At 32.8% G+C, this 24,126-nt stretch overlaps 1 protein-coding gene across 1 annotated transcript; it reads right to left on the reverse strand.

Moving 5' to 3' along the window:
• Nucleotides 1-33: 33 nt before the first annotated feature.
• Nucleotides 34-23,641, reverse strand: LOC135958878 (type-2 histone deacetylase 1). Its single transcript, XM_065509812.1, has 2 exons — nt 22,930-23,641; nt 34-1,090 (listed from the first exon to the last, which is right to left on the reverse strand). The coding sequence occupies exons 1-2, from the start codon at nt 23,084-23,086 to the stop codon at nt 138-140; spliced, it is 1,110 nt and encodes a 369-aa protein (XP_065365884.1). The 5' UTR covers nt 23,087-23,641; the 3' UTR covers nt 34-137.
• Between the last annotated feature and the right edge of the window lie 485 nt (nt 23,642-24,126).

Below are 24,126 nucleotides of genomic sequence, written 5' to 3' on the forward strand. Positions count from 1 at the left end.
CACTATAGAAATTGTTGCAATGATGTTACGCTGTTTGGCATTTCCGGTGACGATATATATATGGATTTAAGTGTGTCTGTACATTAAGAATAGAATGCTGAAAAGAGAAAACAATATAATATATATAGAGAAAAGCCTCAGTCGGCATTGTCCAGTACGGCATCGATCAGAGCCACAACCTTTTGGCGAAAGCGTCTGTTTTGTTTCCCGGACATTTCCCTCAAATATGGATGCAAGCTATTGAGAAATGATTGATCAGCGTCAGGTGAAGTTGTCATTAAACAATGGCGTTGATGTTCATTTTTACTTTTTATCCATTCGGCAAATTCCGTTAGGTCCACCGCACTGGAACTGCGTGTTTCTGTTGGATGCGGAAATGGGCCACTTTGAGGAGGATGTGCACTGATGATGTTGCTGTTATTGTTGCTGCTGTTGCTACTAGTATTTTTATGATTGGTGGCATTCATAGCTGGAGTACCATTGTTCGTAGTGTTTAGATTATTGTTCATGGTGGGATTTGTGATGTTGTTATTATTAATGTTATTATGGTTGTTATTGTTGCTGTTGTTTATACATCCAGATGTTGAATTGTTTACAAAATGCCTTTGATGATCTAATGATTGCAGCAAATGATCCATAGGTGGCATAATTGTGTTGGTGCCACTTGTTGTAACATCTTTCTCTTGTTTAATGGCTTGCAAATTTAGCGGCTGAGGCAATGGCAGAGGTGCATGTTGTGCTATGGCAACTCCTCCTACTATTGCACCCTCATGTAATGATACCACAACGTCTCCCTCTGCTATGCCCGCCACATCAGCCGAGTTACTAGAATCTTTGGTGTCGTCACTGCTGACAATGGGCATGTTACTGATACGTGTCATGGGAGGAATATTTCCAGCTGCTGCCGCTTTTCTTTGTGCAATTATGGTGGAGCTATTTTTCAGACGAGTCTTGGTGAATGGTATCAGGAATTGCAAGTACTTGGAGAGATAATATTTACGTTTACCCCGGCCCGTACTTGTGCGTGATAACTTTAGAGAACGTAGAAAACTGCTGCGTATTGTACGCCATCGCTCCCGACAGTTTCGTACTGAAAATGTTAAAAGAGAAATGCAAATTAAATAGAAAATTGGTAAAGAAATAAATAACTTTTGCATTAAATCAATCATTTTTAATAGTGTAACAAAAACCGCGTTGAGTATGAACAGCCTTAAAAAAAACTATATACTAATTACTTGAATAACATACATTTCAATGACTGTTACATGCCATCGATATTACTTAGAAGTAGTTGAATAATGACTTATATAATTTATACACTAAATATTTTATAGACCTCGAATGTTGGACATTTTCGTTAAAAATTAGCAATGTTCAGTATTGAATAACATTGGAACACGTCATTTGATTAAAACAAACGTGGTGCCTTTTAAAAGTATTCAGTTTTATCTTTTGAAATAGACCTAACAGTGAATAAACAATTTTAGACGCTGAAGTTCATTCACAATAAACTATAAAAATACAGTTTTCCGAAGACATATTTTTACGAGACAAAATCTACATAATTCAATGAAAATAATTCCTTCAAAATTCTTTATTTCATAATATAATTGTCCAATTCACAACATAGTTGTATTTTGTATGTTGTATGATACAACTATTGTGGTTGTGAACACAAATTTCACCAAGTCGTAAGTTGCGTAAGCGTTGAAAATGCCAACAGAGGAAGATCAAAACAAACATTCTGCAACACGAATAATAACATAGTGCAACACGAAAAAAAAACAAGTAACAGAGCTATATTCGGCTGTGCCGAATCTTATATACCCTTCACCAAATTATACTTCAAAATACAAATTTTAAATATTTTTAGGTAAACTAATTTTTTTTTGCAGTTTTCATTTTTCGAAAAAACAATTTTTCGAATTGTTATTTTAAAATTTTTGAAATTTAAAATTCTTTTTTTTTAAATTTTTAAAAAATGTTTGATTTTTTAAATTTTTTTTTGGTGAAAAAAAAACATTTTTTCCGATTTTGAACCATTGTACGTCCAACTTACTATGGTATTATATACTACGTCGTTGCAAAGGTCTTTGAAATATCAATCATTAGATATCCATATTGTCTACATTAATGACTTTGTAATCCAGATATAGGTCAAAAATCGAGGTTGTCCTGGTTTTTTCCTCATATCTCAGCCATTTGTGGACCGATGTTGCTGATTTTAAATAGGAAACTTCTCGAAAGCATGCCTGACAGAATTAATTTTTATCCCGAAGATATCTGGGGTCTTCAGAAAATAAGGATCCAGAATATATATACTTTATAGGGTCGGAAAATTATATTGTGGAAATTACAAACTTATATAAACTTTTGTCACGAAGGTGAAGGGTGTAATAACCATATACGGACACCATTACGTGATATAAGACCAAAAAAAAAATACCCGTGTGTACCAGTTTTGCCCAAAGTCATGCACTTTTTTTGGGGCCCCCAAATATTTGGGGCCTCGGTATCATTTTTGCAATAAAAGTGATCATTTTCTCAGGTTCATATCTTGCAAACAGTTCGGAATTTTAAAGTTTTTATGCGATTTTGATCTTGAAGATGAAGTTTTTTTGATTTTATATGTTTGTACTTTATGACAAGGGCTACAACTTTACCTCAGAGAGTAAATCAAAATTCCGAACTATTTGCAAGATATGAGCGTATTGAAATATTTACTAATATGTAATCTGGATAATAATTGTATTTTGAAATTAATTTCAAAAATAGAGCAACAGCACAAAAAAGGAGCTTTATTGTTGGGAATATCTTGATAACCGTTTGGTATATATCTTTGTTTTTTCCACTGGAATATGGCTAATGTTGAATTGCGCTACAGTGAGCCTCATTTTGAAACAATGAAAATATAATCTAGGACAAAATTTCATGGGCGATTGATAGTTTTTCTTCCAATAATCATAGGGACATCTTTCCTGTTGAAAACCTTAAAAAATCTCATCTCATCGACTAAAACATCGATCAACGGAGACTACTCTGCATGAGGTTGTTAGAACCATTGAAAGGTTCTAACAACTAGAGAATTTAGATATACATATACATCATCAGCTAACTATCTAGTTATCAGTTTGAAATCGAAAGTTATCCCTGCGAGTCTTGAGAACATCTTGAAGTACCAAGCATATAGAGTCCAGTGCAGATTGGTCTGTATCGCAGAGAAATGACCCCATACTGTCAAAAATAATATCGGCAAAAGAAGAAGGCCAGCCCGCAATGAAATATCGGCCGAAAGTCCTCTGATTAAATCATATTGGGCCCTATGTAATAGTCTACAATAGTTAAATGGCTGCTTATACCGCATATGGGAAAGTGCTTACGGTAAAACAGTGACAAATCTAATTGTTGTACCATCCTCTAAAATAAACGAAGTAATGAAAGAGTTTCATGACGGGACCAGTGGTGGTCATCTTGGTGTGACAAAAACCTTAGAGAAGCTAAAACAACGTTTTTATTGGGTGGGTTTGTGATGTTAGTTAATCCCCAAATTTGTTTTTCATTTTTTTTTTTGTTCAGTGTAAATACTTATTTAAGATATTTAAAATTTTATACATCTATATGAAACTGGAAACATTTTTATTTTAATCGAGCAGGCTATTCATTTTGCTTTTCAAAATGTAAAATTAAAATTTTCATTTAACAAGAAAATATATAGGTGATTGAAAGTTTTTTTTTTTGTCAAATTTTATTAAGAAGCAGGGAATTTGTGAATTTGGTTTTTATTTATCAATAAAAAGGCGAGGAATAAGTTTATCTAATTGATTTTAACGGTAAGACAGTTAGTTTTGTTGGTAAATTTATTATATAAGTGACAGTCAAACTTTTCTTTTAGAATTTATAATATTGGTCATAGCAATAGATCAAAATTGAATGTCCAGGGTAAGTTGCAACAAAAAGAAAAAAAAAACATATTTTGGCTGCAGCATATACATAATTGCACAAGAAAAATCTTTTGGAAAAAAAAACAATCAAAAACGAAATATTTCATACAAAATACATCGAGAACAAAATATATTTTGGAATACAATTATTCAAAATTTCAAAATTTAGAGTGACCAGCTTCTTTTCATCAAAAACTAATTTTCATATTTCTAATTTTGAAAACACAAATGAAAAATCAGATTTGATTCATTTAAAACTTAATCTCAAGTTACATTTTCACCTAATTTAACTTAATTTTGCTAATTTTCTTAACATAATTTTAACGTAATTAATTCAGTTCAACTAATTAATCAAATTTTAGTAATTTAACATTTATTAGCCAAATTTAACTTACATTTCACAATTTAAATCAACTTAACGTAAAATATAATTAATTTTTGTTTAAATTTTAACTATTGTTTTGTGATGGTCACCTAAATATGATATAATTTAAATTTTTACACTATCAGCATTACGTTTAATTAGTTAAAGGAAATATCTAAAAACTTTTAATTTTGAATTGCCAAACTCAAACTCTACATCTTCCGGCGCCTGCAGATACGAGTGTCAAGTTTAAGAGTAAGTAACGAAAATTAATAATAAATTTAACTTAATTAAACATACATATATATAGCAAATTAATTGACACACTAAATAAAAAAGGAAAGGAAAAAAAAATAATAATTTCATATTTCAAAAGATTCATAATATATTGTTTCCATATGTCACATTATATTAAGGTGACCATATTTTGTCAATTTCTTTTTATATCATAACAATTTTGCATTTAAATTTTGTTTAAATATTTTGTTTACTTTGTTTATTAATAAATTGTGTTATTGTGTAATTATGAAGTTTTAAATATTTTTGCGTACTAATTACGAAAGGTGAAGTTATAGCATGGAAATAGACTAGGTTATGGCAGATTTTGGGCTGATATTAATGAAGTATTCGGCATGGTGGGTGGGTTAACAATTGAATAGAGGTTACCATCTCTCTATTCAAAAAAGGTCCTCAATAATAATTATGTTTGTTTATTATTTTAATTTATAATTTTTATTACTTTTATTTTACATGGAGAATCGCTTTTTGTAGAAATTGTGAAATTCTTTCTTGCTACCTAAAGTAAAGTTTCCTGTTTTCGATTCGATTGTAACTCTGATTGGGCAAGAACACACCCCAACCCAGAGCACGGCCGGTATTACTAGGTAGACCTGCCCAAAAGGAGATACACCTCGACAGAAGAATCGTTACAGGTTGTCAGCAAGCAGTAGCCGATTGGGTAGCCAATTGTCCACAATGCATAGCAGCGAAGGGCCCAGTAAGAAGAAGTCGTGGACAACTTCAGCAGTATAACTCAGGTGCGCCATTCGAGCGGATTGCGATGGATGTAGCAGGCCCTTTCCCTGTCAGTGATGCTGGAAACCGTTACGTTCTAGTGGTTATGGATTATTTCAGCAAATGGCCAGAGGTATATGCAATACCCAATCAGGAAGCTAAAACGGTTATAAGCGTATTTGTGAACAACTGGGTGTGTCGCTATGGTGTTCCACTGGAGTTGCACTCGGATCAGGGTAGACATTTTGAATCCGCCGTATTCAAGGAAATGTGCGACTTATACGGAATAAGAAAAACCAGAACAACGCCACTGCATCCTCAATCTGATGGCATGGTCGAAAGATTCAATCGCACCCTGGAGGAATATTTAAGAAAAGTGGTCAGTGCTCACCAGAAGGACTGGGATGAACACATACCAAAATTTCTATTGGCATACAGGTCAGCTGTTCATGACTCAACCTCTCGAACACCTGCAAAAATTGTCTTCGGGACAGAACTCAAGTTACCTGGTGATTTAGAATTCGATATTAAGCCCTCATCAAATAATGAAAACACTTCCCAAGAGCAAGGTGACCTTAACGAAATTCACGAATTCGTACGCAGACGAATAAAAATTACCAGCGACAAAATGAAAGCCAGATATGATCGAGCAGCGAATTCTGAGGGATTTAATGAAGGCCAACTTGTACTGCTTTATAACCCACAACGCAAGAAAGGACTGTCTCCCAAACTACAAACCCATACAGGGTGATTAAGAAATTAAACGCCGTGGTGTACAGAATACAGAAAGAAAAGAGCCCGAGATCTAAAATGAAGGTCGTACATCTAGAACGACTAGCCGCCTATGGGAGAAGTGAATCTATGCCTATTCGGGACGAACAGGCTTAAGCGGGGGGCAGTGTTACGAAATTTTACTTGAATTCAAATATAACGATTTTAAGGGCTGATTTAAAAGTAGCATAATGCTTTCAAATAACAGTGCTGTAATGGCAGACTGTAACATATCTGTGGGCATTGTTAAATAAAAGCTTTCAGTTTATTTGATCGTAAGTTGGCAACGCTGTATTCGAATATTCAGTTAAAGAACATTGTAGAAAGTACACCACAGATGGCGTATGATCTAGAATATTCGAACTTTGACAGTTAAAGAGCTTTCTAGATGGTAATGCAGTGTTATAAATAGTCGCAGAGGTTGCAGTCGTGAGTGAGTTTATCAGAGACGCTTTTCGAATAAACATCATCTAAGTGCCTTAAAGTGTGTTGTGTTTTTCAAGTAAATTCGTGTACATTATAAATGTACTTTTTGGTATGGAAACCACTAGGATCTTTTTTTAATTTCTTAATTATTTCCTGAGCACAGCCAACTTGTAAGTAATGTAACTTGTAATTCAATGAAAATGGCAAGGGCTCAGCAAAATGACTTAACGTTTAAACTGTTTCGTTAAATTTTTAACAATTGACAATTTGAAGAATATGGGAATTAGGGCTGTTGCTTTATGCGGACCCGCTAGGTGTTATTGTGTACTCCTTTAGACTAGATGATCAAGCGCTGGGCTATCAGTTAGATGGTTAGAAGTGTTCGATTTTTCTGCAGACAAGCCAAAATGCTTTGCTGCTTGTGTTTGCTTTAGTAAAAAAAATATATAGTGTTACGTTACTACCTTTTAAAAGCAGTTCAATAGTTTAAAAATTGAAACTGCACATTATTTATCTAAATTTACATAACAATTCAAACAGTCACTCTATTTTAACACACAATTTATAATGTTACTTCTAACAGCGTCTATCATAAACTGACTAACGACTGCAAACGCAGCGCCATCTACCTTCGAGTAGCTCTTAACGGACAAACTAGTATCTTCAAATTCCGGAGCTTTTAGTAGCTTCAATGTAAATGTTAGCAGCTTAATAATTTAGTAATGCCATACTTACAAACAATGATCAACTCAAAGCTTTTATTCTATGTTGTATGTTCCACAATTAGAAGTCTCCAGAAATAGAAAGGTTGAGAAACATGACGAAACTTTAAACCAGCCGATAAAACCGTTATATTTGAATTTAAATAGAAAATTTAATAGAAAATTAACCCGAGCAAACCCGGTTCTTTCTACAACAAATACTCAAACTAACACAGATACGGGACTCTGAACTTTACCTATCGAACACTGCGAAGTTGTTCGTGGAAACTGAAAATACAACACAATATGTTCGGTACAAAATGGTCAAGTAGATATAAACCGCTATAATATGTACAATATTGACTTATAGATCTTTGGTTTGGCGGGCTGCAATATAAAGGAAATATGTTGTGGATCCACTGTACATAATACATAGAACTGTTAGCATCGGGATTAATTGAATGGTTACTCTACGCACTATACTTTCAGAGGCTCTCGACACTTATTGCAACTAACTCAAATATACATTTATTTAATGGCTATATCCAGCTTTAGTGGCTCTGTATGTTAGGTTTTTGTATTAGCTTCCATCGCTCCAGAATTAAAAGTCTTAATACATGACGCCTCTTACGGACTTTGATATTTCTTCCAGGCTGGAATAGAGAGGGTATAAAACGGAATAATATTTCGGGGATAGTGACTGGGAGACTGAGTGATCGGTAAGTATTCTAGCAGACTTTGATTTCCTTTCAATAGTTCCTGTCGTAGTTTCCGAGATATCGGAAGGAGGAAACAGTCACCTTCTCTGTAAGTGTCTGGCATAGATATATGAACGATCTATTTAAAGTATCGCAAACCATATTGTGTACCTGAATGTCATAGGTTGTATCCAGTACTGATTTCACTGAATTCTATCTAGTCTTGATTTAGTTAATCGATTTCATTGAGTACCTCACAGAGAAATACTACATACACAAATTGTATCCTCGTAAATGCGTTTAAATCAATTAAGACCGATGTGACACGATGTTTTTACAGTAAATGGAATATTTCTAATGTTTTTTTACTTTTGTTAAAATCATGAAAGACCTTTCCAGTAGCATCAATTGTAAAAATGTCTTTGTTATCTTTTTCGAATGTTTGAAACCTTATGAAAAATTCATACAATATCTCGAATTTCGTATATACAATGTAAATACATATGCATTTATTAAAAATAAAATGCAAGCATTAAAAATCAATTTGAAATTCTCTAGCATAAGTTTATCAATTGATGAAAACTTACTCTAAATTTCAAAAATTTCTAGAGCTTTAACAATTAAAAAGAAAATGTTTAACTAGAAATGATTGAAATTCTAAGAAACTATAAAAATAATATTCGCACATTTGTACGTACGTACATAAATGACCCAGCAGTTCTGGTTGACTGTCACGAACTAGTGAATTTACGTATCAGTTAGGGCAACGGTTCTCAAATGGGGTCAATGTCAGTTCTCTAGGGGTCCGTATAAACATTTCAGGGAGGCCGCGAAGAAATTGAGAAATCGAAATTAATCTTCAGAAAATGAAAATTGAAGATGAGAAACATACATGATGTTTAAAAAAATATTGGTTTTTGTTATATTATTTTCGAATGAAATATTAAAATAAAACATAAAAAATAATATAATGCAAATTTAAAATATTGTTTAATACTTAAAGAATGAAATTTTGGAAATTGTTTTGAAAAAAAATTATTGGAAATCTAAATGGATATTCAAGGATAAAAATTTTAAATGACATTTTTGACATTTTTTTATCCTGACGGTATAAAATAAAAATAATACGAAACAATTAACAACTCTTCTTGATCATTTGACACCAAATTTCGCATAGTGAGATGATCAGAAGTATTTTAAAACATTTTTTTTTTAAATATACTCCTTTGAAAATTTGAAGTCCTTTTAAAATCAAACATGATCACGAAATGAAAAACTGAAAACGCAGTTTTTATCCATTTAATTTATTGTTTTCGATGTATATCATCCGGTTCGTGACTAATATTGAGAGTCGTACGGTGTATTAATTAGCTATTCTGAATTTCAATTTGTATATTCTCAATATTAATTTAGATTTCAATTTGTTTTTTTTTCTTTAACATAAACGTGTTTTTCTGAATTACATATATTTCTATTTTCTCAAAATGAAATTGGATTTTTCTACTTTCAATTTATATTTTCCCAATATTGCATTTCTTAAATTTGCATTTCTCATTTTCAAATGTTTTTTCTCAATATTAGTTTGCTTTTCTGAATTTTAATTAGTTATTTCTGAATATTAATTGGAATTTCTTGTTTTCAATTCACGCAATATTAATTTGATTTTCCCAATATCAGTATGTAGTTTCTCATTTTCAACTTGAAATGGTGTAGTCACAAAGAAATCTTGATTTCATAATTGCTTAAAAGAATTATAAATTATCACCCTAACTATGAAAGAAATTTTAATGTTAATTTTTGTTAAAGTCGATTTTATTTTAAAATAGAACCATTGTTTTTATTTGAAAAAAGCCTCAAAACTTTTTTCAACATAAGTATACATTCAAATAATTGAAAATATTATTTAATGAATGTAAATAAAAACAGAAGTTTCAAAAAATTAAAAAAATGTATGTAAAAGTTCAAAACCAAAAGCTTTTTTTTTAAATAATAAAACAACATTTTAAATTATATTTCAAAATTGTTTTATGGTACGAAATTTAAAACAATAGTCAACTTTATTGACTTTAAATCGACTTTAATGCTTTTGTAGTTAGGCTGTATATGTACATACCTGTATTGCCTAACAAAGGAAATTGTTATTTTTTGAGTATGAACAAAAAGTGTACCGTGCTTTCAATGGAATGGGTGACGGAGCTGTGAAACAAAAGCTTGTGAGAACCCCTGATTTAGGGTGGCCACTAGGTATATAAATAGCCACTAATTACATAATTTTTTTTTTTCTTCTTGGACCAGCACTCAGGGGATGACACCTACTCATGCAAAGCATTGTGTTGGAACTAGGAAAATAGGTTATGGGAGGGAGGAAAGATGGAGTAGTGTTTGTGGACATTAGATTTGAATTTTCCTACATTGAAAATGACAGGAAATACTTCAGCGGGAAGTTTGTTCCACATACGTACAGTACGGCTAAAGAACGAATTTTCTCTGTAGTGTGTTGTGCGGCCCACTGGCCAATGGATGTGTTCTTGCGGGTATCAGGAACAAGTTCCCTAATTTCATCAGAACATATTCCATTGTAGTATCGATATAACAGTGAAACGCAGCCCACATTACGACGGTGCTCCAGCGAATCAATAGAGTTGGATACCCCACTGACACCGATAATCACCTTCGCCCTCTCCTGTACATGGTCGAAAAGCTCCAAAATAGACTTTGAAGCACCGGCCCATACATGGGAGTTGTATTCCATTTTCGGTCGGATATAGGTGGTGTAAATAGTGAGGAGATCAGATGGAGTGAAGAAATTCCTACACCGTTTCAGAAATCCGAGACACTTGAATGCTTCTTTCAACACTTGAAAATGTGTTTAGACCAGCGGACATCACATTGTATTCTCATGCCCAGAACATCAAGAGTGTCTGATTCCACAATATTTACACCATCCATAAATACATATGAAGCGACATGGTATGTTGTTCGTTTATGTTTCAAAATGCAACACTGAGTCTTGCGAGCGTTGAAAGCGCCCTATTCGCACGACCCCATTCAGAGATAGTCAGAAGGTCCCGATGAAGGGAATCATTCATATTTTGCCTCATTGCCCCAATCTCCGAAAGGCTTGGTCTGTAACTGAATGAATATGAATGGCAACTGTTGCTGTCATCTGCAAAAGAATAGATAGGGTTGGAAGTTTGACGTAGAAGGTCATTTAGAAAAATAAGAAATATAGTTTAAAATAAGAACTGAATTTATCTTGAACTCGTTTGATGAGATCCCATCTATAACAACTCGTATAGTGCGATCTCTGAGAATGCTCGATATGAATCGAGAGAAGTTAATACCGACACCAAAAGCAATAAGTTTTGCTAAAAGCGCATCATGCCATACTCTATCAAACGCCTAGAAATATCTAGAGCAGTGATGTTCAAAAATAAAAATGAAGATGTATTGGTGAGAGAGCTACCCAGCAAACATAATGTCAAACACTTAAAATAAGAACAAAATAAAGAATGTTTAGATTTAGAAGTTTTGCCAGATATAACCAATTTATTAAATGAATGTAATTTAAATTTTAAGGAAATAAAAGAATATACATTATACGGCCGAATTTCTCTCAATTTTTTTATTTATTTCTGACTTTGTTCTTTTGTGTTCAATTGTAATTGAAACGCGTGTGTTTGCTATGCTTCGTCCAAAGACCAACCAACAACAATCTTAATGAATTTCTGAAAAAATGAGACATTTGTTATGCTCTTTTAAAGAGAATAAGAATATGTGTGTTGTTACTCAGCGCGAAAGCACAATGAACTGAACATCATTGATCTAGAGCCACCACTTTATCTTCGCCAAAACGGTATATGGAACTACACCATTTTTCCGATAGGAAGGCTAGCAAGTCTCCCATAGAGCGTCCTCTACGAAATCCGGTTGCTGAGTAAATTGTTGGACTCTAAATATTTCACAAGATGGTAGTTAACCATACTCTCCATAACTTTGGAAAGTGCAGAACAAATTGCTATTGGGCGATAATTTTCAGGGTTGTTAGCCTCACCCTTTTTAGGAATTGGCGTTACATTAGCAACCTTCCAACATACTGGAAATACGCCGACACGGTATGAAGTGCTGAAAAGGTTAGCTAATGGACGAGCTAACGTCGAAAAGCACTGCTTCAAGACCAGCGCTGATATGCCATCTGGCCCAGGAGACTTATTTACGTTAAGAGCCACACATGGCAAATATTTACTCAAAAAAGCGTAACCACTTTTTATAGCACAAATTGTTTAACGTGTTCACTCTTACAAGTGTTTTTTTAGATCAAACAGCATCAAATAAAATAAAACTAAATAATTGTTTTGAATTGTATTATGTAAAAAGAGATTTTGACAATAAATAAAAAAATTAAAATATATTTTATTTAGCGGTTACGTCTTTTTTGTCAAATATTTGCCATGTGTGACCATACCGTTAGAAACACTAAAATGGCAATTGAATTCACCCAAAAAAATCATCCGTATGGGAATTATATTAACACAACTTTTATAAAACCAGTATAAACTTTTTAAGTGACTACGCTCTAGATTACTTAGAGGCACTAAAGTGGCAATTGACTCTACGCTAGATTACCTTGGATGTGTAAAGTAACCAATTGACTTTTCTCTGCAATACGAAGAATGACCCAAATTATATAAATTGGAGTGATCAGACAATTACTGTCTCTAAGGGATACATTGACTACTTGTAAAACTGCTGGGGTGTTTGTATATAAAACTAACGCAAAAGCTCTTTTTTTGTATTGTTTAAAACAATGCAAGTTCTAGTAGACTAATAACAGCCAGTGAGTCTCTCATTTGCAATAAAAACAACAACAACAACAACAAACAAAAAAGTGCATAAAGCACAGCGTCATCGTAAATGGTCTATTACACAGACAGGCATAGATGAGTAGAGTAAAACAAATAGAAAAAATGGAAAAAGCTCTTTTTTATTCATTGCTTTGCAACAAATGCCAAGTGTTTGCAAAAGTTTCAATTTGCACTGCCACAAAGAATATGAATTGTGTATATATGTACATAAATGTACATCTGTATTTAGTAGTATAAATAAAATACAAAAATACTTGTAGTTTTAGCGTCAAGCAAAAGTTATCAGATATATAAGTATGTAATTTGCAAATAAAAACTGCGAGAAACAGCAAATCTACACTTTAACCCATACTGATTCAAAGTCAAATCGTTACAATGTCATTTGTTGTACCTATTTCAAAAAGAAACGTGTATGTATCTACATCAAACTAAACTGCAGTTATTATGAGTCCATGTATATACCGCAGAATTTTATGTGCAACATAAAGCTATTCAAAGTAAATCGTATTATATTACAATAAGAATTTCATAATGGAAACTTTTTAAGATCTTTTAAGCTAGCTACAGTAAGACAGAAAAGTATTTTTGATAGTTATTTCTACGATTCTGGGAATCCTTAAGCATATAGAAACAAATAGATTTTTATAGAGTACATAATCAATTAAGACAACAAAATTTTTGAATAAGTTGTAAAACAATTTGGATACTTTTCAAACAATACAAACCCAAAATATCCAAAATCTGTTTCCAAATAGGCCACAAGTTCAATAATGTTTACAAGGAAATCTGAAGCAGGTAAAATAAAAGCGCAAGGGCATAAACTAGTGTTGCACAGTGGGGCAGAATCAAAATTTTTTGGAAATAAATCTGGCATTTCTAAGGAAAGTGTCATATTTTTGAATCTAATTGAGGTATTGACTTGAATTTTTTTTTGTAAGACCAAAAATTAACTTATCTAAACAAAAAAATATAGCTCGGAATAAATGTGGATCAAATTGTTCCTAATATTTGCAATACTATTAAAATTTTGATATAAATTTTAGTTTTAGAAACTCAATGAATATATAATAAAATCTTTATCAAATTCCGAAGGGTGTAGGAATAGGACATGCTTTTTATATCAAAATGTTCTCCGTAAAGATATATTTCAGATAAACATAAAATTGTTATATGTTCTTAAAGAAAGTTTTTTTTTAATTAAAAAAGCAAAAATCAACTATTTTTTGAATATTTAAATTGAAAATCGTTTTATTTGGGTCCATAATAGATATTTACCTAAATTTTATTGCCAATTTAGTTGTCTAACTAACAAAAAAAATTCGAGTTCATTCAGTCCAAAATTACGCCCTATATTTTTAAAATAGCGGGCCAAGGTATGGCCAAATTTTAAAATTTAAATTTTTAAATGCCTATAACTCGAAAATCAGAAGAGATAAATAGCACACGTAAGCATGTTTTTTGAAGACCTAGCCTTGCGCTTTTCAAAAATATTAAAATCTTTGAGCCCCCATATCGACGCCCCTGGAGCATTTGTATGGCCTATTTTAATAACTTAAACTCGAATGCTCCTTGGCTACGCCCACGTAATTCGATTCTGTCCCACTGTATGTTGCTAAATGTACCGATTACTGCGGGATTGTAGCGCTTCTGTGTGTAGTATTTAGGGTTTTTAATTTGCCGACCTTTTTTGATTCCCGGGAATCGGTATCATTTTTCTCTTCATTCCCGTGTACCCGGCTATTCCCGAAATATATAATAATACTGTAAACTATGAATATTATAACAAAATTGCATATAAAAACTTTGTGTTATAATCATTATATACAGAGCTTCGTATTAATTTATTAAATTTGAGCATAATTCACTAAAATCTTAATCGGTAATTAAAAAATGTCAGCCTTTCATTTCGTAAATCCATTCCCAATATCTAATTCTTTAGCTTCCTTCAAAAGATTAATTTAAATTGAAAACTTTGAATTACTAAATTTTTGTTGATTCAAATCTACTACAAATTGAGTTAAATGTTTTTTCTTCATTCAGTTTTATTTAGCTTTTAATCATTTTCAAAATGAATTGAAAAAAAATTTCTTAAGCCTTTTAGAAAAAGGAATGAATAGTTAAGAGATAAAATTTATGTTGATCTAGAAAATTTACAAATTATTATAATACAACATCTGCAAAACACACTCATTATAAAGCTGTCATTGTTACCTAAATGGCCAAAATAAATTATATACTTGAAAATACCAAATGGTGTGTCGCCATCAAAAGTAGGGGACTTTGTTCTACTAGTGTTTTCTGGAATAATTCGCAACAGTAAAATTCGAAACCAGTCAACTTCACAGGAATCGAATTCTTGTACCTAAAATCAAAATGGTATCTGAATCCCCAAAAAGGTCATTACCCATACGAAGACATGACAGTTGTAAACTCTTAAATCGTTTTTATGTCAATTTAGCTTGAGTCTTAAGTGGGGTAAATTGAATCCGATTAAATTTAGATAATTTTGTCGCTCAGTGGATGATCTAAAAAAAGTGGAAGTAAATCTCTAACTTCTAAACGTGCAGTCCGATTTTAATAAAATGTCACATGTCTATTGAGGAGGTATAGTTTTGAATTTTGGGATTCGGAGCATCAAGATATGAATAATTCAAAATAATGTAAAAACTGACAGAAAACTGCTATTTTGGTATTTTACATCTTCGATTTTAATGAATTTTACCACGTATTACGGTTCCAAAGGGTTTCTCAAATCTATGACCATTTCATCGGAGAACCTTTCCATTTCAAAAATATCGCGATTTGAAAACTGAAAATTTTTTAAAATTGTCTAAAATTATATACACATAACTGCCCATAACTTTGAAGCTACTCAAAGTCCAACATATTCTTTGATTCATTTTTAAAAGCAAAGATATTGTCCCTAAAATGGTGTGAATAAAATTGTTTACTTCCAAAAGGTTAAAGGTCAATTTTCAGCTTCGAGGTTATGGGCAATTATGTGTATATAATTTTAGACAATTTTAAAAAAATTTTCAATTTTCAAATCGCGTTATTTTACATCGGAATGAGTTTTCATTGAAAAAGTCACTGATATGAGAAACATATTGGAAATATTATGTATGTGGTAAATTTCATTAAAATCGGAGATGGTAAATCCAACTGCTGTCCGCTTTGACATGGATCTTTCCAAAATTTTTGTTCTCGATCCGATTTGAAAAAGTGATATAGTGATATAACATATAAAAAAAACTTGAAATTTGAATTTTCAAATGCGAATACATAGTAAATTATAAGATAACATGTTGTTATAGCGATATGTTTTGTAGATCTCTTTTAGTAGATTCCATATATCGTCCCCTCAATAAAACAATTTATTTTTTTATTGCATAATGTTTGTGGTCAAAAATTGGTGAAATTCTATTTACACAAAGTGGGTCAAAAGATCAATTGAAATATTACTTTTGTTCTAGATGTCTACTAACACAAAAATTGTAAACTCAATTATTTCGAAATGACAAAAAAATTATACACTATTGTTTTAATAAGGGGACGATATACATATGTATAAGTTTTCAAACCGGATCGATAACAAAAATTTGACATAATTTTTCATTTACCCGATTTAGGGGTCTCAAGGAGGGGCCTCCTGGGTTGTAAAAGTTCAAATCCAAAACTTAAACTCAGCTACACCTCATATACAACCAGGGGAAATTTGATTAAAATCGGAAGTTACAGATTTATTTCCACATTATATTCCTCTGTCCTACTATGTGTAGTGAGGTCATCCATATTTATTATTGAGGTTGAGATCTCTGAAATAATGGTTTATGACCAATCCGCTAAAGAATAAATTGGGTTTGAAGTGATTCCCAATAGATCGTTCAATTCAAAAGGGAAGGAGAAAGAACAGATCACTACGGAACTCCGGAGTTCAATATAAATTTATCAAACGAAACCCCATCTTATTACATCATATAGTTCGTCTACAGAGGAAATACGAAATATACAGAGAGCCTCAAAAGTGAATTTTTTGATTTTTTTAAGATCATAAAAATCATTATAATCCGACTTACATCTTTTTTTCAGAACCGAATCTATTGTTTAGAACAATCTCCAACAAACCGAAACTTTTAAATTGTAATCGATAGATAGATTTTAGGATTTTCATTATATTAAAAAAAAATCAAATAACTTTCAAATCAAATTTCAATTAACCGATAAATATCCGGCACGCAGGAGTCAATTCGTCAGGCTTGAATTATGCAAGTCTGATTAAAAAAGGAATACAGTAGTTTTGACTTACCTGCCTTTCACTTAAGAGAATTTTGCATATAAGTGCACAAAACTTGTGCTTTGTGTATTTATTTACCATTTCATTTAGCTGCCTAATACAAAATTAAATCGAAACATAATAAGGAAAATACGATTTTGAAAAAAATGAGAAGTTTGCAACTTCTTAATAATTTGAAATGTAGCTAAAATAACAAATTTGTCGTTATGTTTAGACGGAAAAATCACAAAGCTTCATGTAAATTATTTGCCGTTAGCTGCTTTTTTGGACAGTAAACTTAAATGCACTTACCAGCATCAATGAGCACGTAAGTGTATTAAGGTTAACTGCATTTTTATCTTACCTGCACAAAATATCGTGCAAAGTTGGTTGTGCAGGTAAGTCAAAATTACTGTAATATACAAATTATTGTGTCAAATTGAAAACATAAATAAGTACATATGTATGTAAATTTAAGGTCAATGCTAAACGGATCTGAAGCATTTAGTGAATATTTTATATTAAATGTCAAGTTTGAAATGACGAACTCACCAGCAATTGAATAAATCGGGTTATAGAACCTAGTTAAACACTTAAATCAGTATAAACTACACATGCATATGGTATCAAAGTCTAACAGTAAAAAAAACGAAATTTACAAATCAATCTAACTAAATTTACTTGCTGCTAAGTAGAAAAAAATTAAACTAAAAGCTCAAATACTGCCGCTGCTGTCATCATTCAATGCATATAAATTGCAAAGCTCAGAAGTTAATGCGTAAACTAAACAGAAACATAAAATAACAATAATAATAATATAAAAAAAAGAATACATCAAATATAAAGAACAACAGATTTTCACACATGAAAACTGCATCAGAAATGCAAATATTAGAAATAAACAAGGAAAAAAAAAGCTTTTCATAAGTATTGTTGCGAATGAAGAAGACCAACAATAAAATAAAACATTAAGAAAATAAAATAGAAACAGGCAACAACAACTAAACGTGCAAGTATGTATTTTCCTCCAATGTCGCGAGTCATGCACACGCGAAGAAAAATGTATGTATGTATGTACGTACATGGGTAAGTAAAATACCCATTTGAACAATTACACATAATAACAACAAAAACAGCAACAACAAGTACACCAAAACAAAAACGTCGACAGCGACTGCGAGTACATCGTCAATACAACAGAAATATGGATGTGTGGAATGATGTACTCTACTCATACTCTTTTTTAGTTAGTTGGTGACATACATGCGAAATATACACGCAAAGAAATAAATATGTTTTAATCAAATTGTTGTTGTGGTATCACTCAAACAGCTGATTATTTTTTCGTTACTTATTTGGCACTATTCGCTATCAATGTTTGTTTATATTATTAACTAAATATTTGCTAATTTTTAACATAAATTAATTGAAAATATACAAATCTTATATATGCAGTATTGGTCATAACTAGGTAAAGCGAAGGTTAAGTCAGAATTTTTTTTATAAAAAATCTTTTTTGGGATTGTTAATGTTCATATGGATTATGTAGCAAATCTTTTCACTGATAATGGAAGATCGGCTTTTGAACCCAATATGGATACCCCAATGACAGGAGCACCAATAACAAGAAATGAAGTGGAATATGCTATCAAATCCTTAAAGGACAAAAATGCAACAGGTCCAGACGAAATCGCCTCTGAAGTTTTGAAACTAATAGACAGCAATAACGTACAACTTCTAGTCAAACTATTTAATCATATATGTATATATACGACATGGGTCTTTATCCAGAAGATTGGCTGAAATCAACATTCATCGCCATACCAAAAAAAGGTAATGCTAAGAAATGCAATGAATACAGACTAATTAGCCTGATGAGTCATGCATTAAAAATATTTCTAAGAATTATTCACAAAAGGATTTATACCGAAGTTGCTATGGGGGAATCGCAATTTGGATTCAGGGAATGCATGGGTACACGAGAAGCGCATATTAATTCAGAACTGTCGAGATGCTCAGAAAGATGTTTTCATGTGCTTTGTTGATTATGAGAAAGCTTTCGATGCGGTCAAACATGACAAACTAATGGAAATTCCAACCTCTATTGGAATTAATGAAAGACGGCATGAATTGATGTCTGAGGAGAAATTAACATCTCAAGAGGAGTCAGGCAGGATTGCATACTATCCCCCTTATTATTCAACATATATTCTGGCCAACAACAAAGTGTTGGCCAGTCACGACATCAACCGTCGAGTTCTGAAAATACCATGGACTGCCAGAGCTTCAAATGATGATGTATTAAGAAGGATGAATGTCGACCGACAACTAATATCAACTATAAATAAACGGAAAACTTCATACTTAGGACACATATTGAGGAACAATAAATACAACATTTTACAACGAATCCTTAAAGGAAAAATTTAAGGAAGACGTGGTAGAGGCAGAAAAGAAACTTCATGGCTGAAAAACATCCAGGACTGAACAGGGTATAGCGATGTAAATACCCTCCTACAAGCCGCAAAGAACCGAGAGTTGACCATTTTAGCATAACATCAAAATATAAAGTGTGTAGATATCTATATTTATAAACATAGAATTGTACGATCACTAATATCCGAATAATGGATGAGTAAATAAAGAGGAATGTTCATATAATATTCATTTAATAAAAGATAATTTCATGAAAAACTAGTTCAAAATGATAAATCATATAAAAACGGACAAAACAAAAGCACACTCTTATAAGATGTTTAAATATTTGCAATGTGAGTTAACGGGACTCATAACGAATGCATTTAAGAATTCCAGAAGATAAAAATAAAGGAAGGCGTAATTTAAGTTTTATACCGTTTATTGTGAAAAAAAACAATGGCAAGGAATAAGTACTCCAGAAAAGACTGGAAGTCGGTCTTACCCCGTCATGAATTTTCAGGCTCATTTCAAAGTTCATGCAGACTGGTCGCATATTACCGTTTCATTCTAGACGACGGCAGCGTAAAACCCAGGATATGATGATTCCTGAATCAAAAGAGCAATACCAAGAGATCCTATAGCATCAGCTAGTCAAAGTATGCGTTAGCTTAAGAACAATCCGTAGAATAGCAGTAGAAGCAGGATTATGTAGCCGACGAATAGCAAAAACAAGAAAGCTAGACTGGAGTTTGCCAAAGCCCACATCGACTGGAGTGTCAGAACTGTTCTCTGACGAATCAAAATACAACTTAAAAAGTTCCGATGCAGTAAGGCAAAAGTAGAAATACAGAGTATTGCAAAGGAACAATTAAACATAGAGGAGGCAATGTAATGGTCTGTGTTGCTTTTCTGGTCAAGGAATTGGGCCAATTGATAAAATTTATGGGATTAAGGATCGGTTCATGTACCGTGCTATATTGAAAGATGTAATGTTGCTTTATGCCAGTGAAGAGATGCCACTTATAAGGAGCTTCCAACAGGATAAATATCTTTAGCACACCTCCAAAGTTTGTAAGACTTGGCAACAGAGCAATAAGATTCAAATTCTTTATTCGCCTGCTCAATCTTCCGATCCTAATCCCATTGAAAACTTGTGGGAGATTATTAATATGAAAATAAATTGTGAAAATTTCCAAAATAAGTATCGGCAATTTTTACTATTTATTTCATGCCGTTAAAATAGCTTGGGAAGGAATATCGCTATTAGTCAACGTTCGCGGCTCAACATCATTCCAAGATTTGTGAACTATAAATGGTGAATTGTGTGACACATATACATAGAAAAGCGTGTCGACGCTTGCGATTTTTAGAGAATGACACTAATTGGGAATACACAATCGGAGATGCTGTCAAATGCTCATAAAATACGAATATTGTTTTAGATAATAATCACAAAATGCTTCCCATCCAAACCGACTGATTTGTGGACTAAATACAAAGATGCCATGTATGATGATATTTTGCATAAAATTTGCAACTGCGTGAGGAAATTTACAACGAAGCTTTGATATTAATTGAGGACATGTGCTTGATGATGTCGAACAAGGTATTACCTGAGTTAGGCATGACAGCTCGGAATCGTCGATGCACGACGCATTTAATCAAGAGTTGCGATGAGAAAAACAATATAAATGTGATGCCTTGAGGGAATTAGTTGAAAAAAAACGTTCCACTATTGAATCGCAACATAAATATGCGTTCGATACTCTTATGAAAGTTGTGAAATATGGAACTGGAGGGATTTTATTTTGCTGGAAAAACTTTTTTGATCGCGTCGATTTTGGCAATAATACGCTCGCAGAATGATATTGCACTTTCTTCATCTGGAATTGCAGCTACGTTGTTCATTCAGCACTTAAGTTGGCATTGAATATTTAAATCAATGAAAATCTAACATGAAACATTTTCAAGAACAGTACGATGGAAACAGTGAAATTACAATTGTTTAAGTGGTCAAAGTGATATTTAAGGAATTGTTTTGAATTTTTATCCTTGAAAATGGCAAATTGAAAAGATATTAGTATTCCAGTTCGGAATATGGTGGTAAATCTCCGAAAGGAAAATAAATCTTATGGAGAATTTGCTAAGACAACAAAATTAAGCCGGCTACTGTACAGACGATCATAAAAAATTATAATAACACCAATAGAACCTAAAATAAGCCAAGATCTGGCAGAACTAAGAAGCTTTCGAGACGTGATATTACCAGTATTTTGAAAGTAGTGAACCAGGATCCGAAAATATACGCCCCAAAATTGACGGAACACATCTAAAAATGTTCCAATAAAATTGTTACTCCACGAACAATTATAAATAATTTACATGATAATGGATTTAATAACAGAACAGCATGACGTGATATTACCAGTATTTTGAAAGTAGTGAACCAGGATCCGAAAATATACGCCCCAAAATTGACGGAACACATCTAAAAATGTTCCAATAAAATTGTTACTCCACGAACAATTATAAATAATTTACATGATAATGGATTTAATAACAGAACAGCACGAAAAAACCACTAATTTCTGCGAAGAATCCTAAACTTCGGCTTGAGTTTGCTAAAGCTCATATGGACAAAGGTATGGATTTTTGGAATCATGTTATATTTACCGACGAAAGTAAGAAAACCAAAGACTGCACTTGATCCAAAGAATATTATACCTACAGTCAAACATGGTGGATGCAACGTTATGGTATGGGATGCCATGACGTCACCTCGAGTGGGTCGGTTGGTTTTTGTCGAAGGTAACATGGACCTCTATCAATATAAAAACATATTGGAACAAAAAAACAAAATTGTTTACCTAAAAATATTTAAAATTTTTATTTTGAAGTATAATTTGGTGAAGGGTATATAGGATTCAGCACTGCCGAATATAGTACGCTTACTTGTTTTTCATTCAAACCCACTGTGTGACAATACTTTCTTATTTCTTTGTTCTATTAATCGTTAAATGGGGGTTTCCCGCATTGTAGTACCAAGAAAACATACTTATTTTGGAGTTTTCTGCATGTATGTATCAACAAACTAAAAATCAAATACATAGTACATGTGGGTACACAGATCCTAACATACGCCGTTTTTTTGATGCAGAGAGTACCACTGTTCACAACAAACAAAAAAACCTACATAGAAATCAACATACACACATGCATACATACATAAATTAACGACAACAGAATGAATAGCCCGAACGAATGAACGTCCGACTAAAACGACCCAGTGCAAAAGCAAATTGAGTCAATTGCAGCGGACTGAGTAATTGCACACACAAATTGCAGTAGGTTTACATGGTACATACAAACATACATACATCCATATGTATGTAGGTACATATTTACTCATATCATACAATGTGTAAATGGTTGATGATGTTCTTGTTGTGGTTACTTACCCGTATCTTTTGTTTCATTGGCCACCTCTTGCCAAGCTTTTTGTATTTCATCTTTTTTACTATACTCGGGTAAAGTTGAATTCCATAGACAAGGTTTCGATTCGACCAGTTGCACAAATTTCACATTGAATACGGGATCATCTTTACGACTGCTCATCGTTGCTGTGTTGTTACCGCAGTGGGTGTTGGAGGTGGTGGTGGTGCTGGTGTAGTAGTTGATGGGTGTAGTGGGGGTGAATGTAGTTGCAGTTGCGATATTGTTGGCACTACCAGCAGTTGTACTAGTAGTATAATTGCCAAATGCTGCACTTGCAGCAGTGGTTGCAAAGTCTGACGTGGTAATGGTTGAGATTTTGTAACCACTTAATGTTGTTTAATTGATTTGTAACACTGTCAATGTTGCAGTGTCTTTCTAATGGCGCCGTTTCGTATTTCTTTGTTAACGTCGTAGGTATAACCTTAATACACTTAATATGTCTGTATGTATGTTTTCCGTTGGGGGTACGGGTGACGGGCGCGTTTTTAGTAGCAAGAGTTTTCGAATCTAGGTTGCAGCAATTTACAAAAATGTTTATTCTATGCCGTTCGTTCGTTATACTATTTACCTGCTCGTAGCGCGCGCGTTAAATACGTTAGTGTGTGCAGTTTAGAATATTAGCAAGTAAAAAAGCCCAACCTAACTCAACGGCTGTTGAGTACAAACTGAGCGCACAGAAAAAGCGCGCAAAAACACTGACACATAGGCACTCATACAGCGAAACACACAAAAGCTGTTAATGCAGTTGCCTGCCAGCCTGCCGTGTTTACTGCAGATTTGCATGCAAAATAGTATAACAAAAATCGCCAGAACCCAACAAATCAACAAACAAACGAGCGAACGAACAAACAAACAATTAAGTTAGCAACCGATTAAACGACAAAACTAAACGATTTTCGCGTCATATTCCACATCAACCAAATACTTGCGTAATGTATTTGGCGGATTAAGTAAAAACCTTAAAATTGCAGTAAATGTTGATTTCGGCCACAAGAAAAAAAAAGAAAGAGGGCGAAATGAAGAAACCTTAAATCGTTTTCAAAAACTTGCAACAAAACACTTTATGATACTCTTACTCGTGTGTGCAGTTTAAGTAGTAGAAGCTTTTTTCTAGATGACGTCATCTTTTATATTAATTGTGCACATGAATATTTGATGAG

This window comes from Calliphora vicina, chromosome 4 (genome assembly GCF_958450345.1).
Source record: "Calliphora vicina chromosome 4, idCalVici1.1, whole genome shotgun sequence".
In the NCBI taxonomy this organism is placed as follows: domain Eukaryota; kingdom Metazoa; phylum Arthropoda; class Insecta; order Diptera; family Calliphoridae; genus Calliphora; species Calliphora vicina.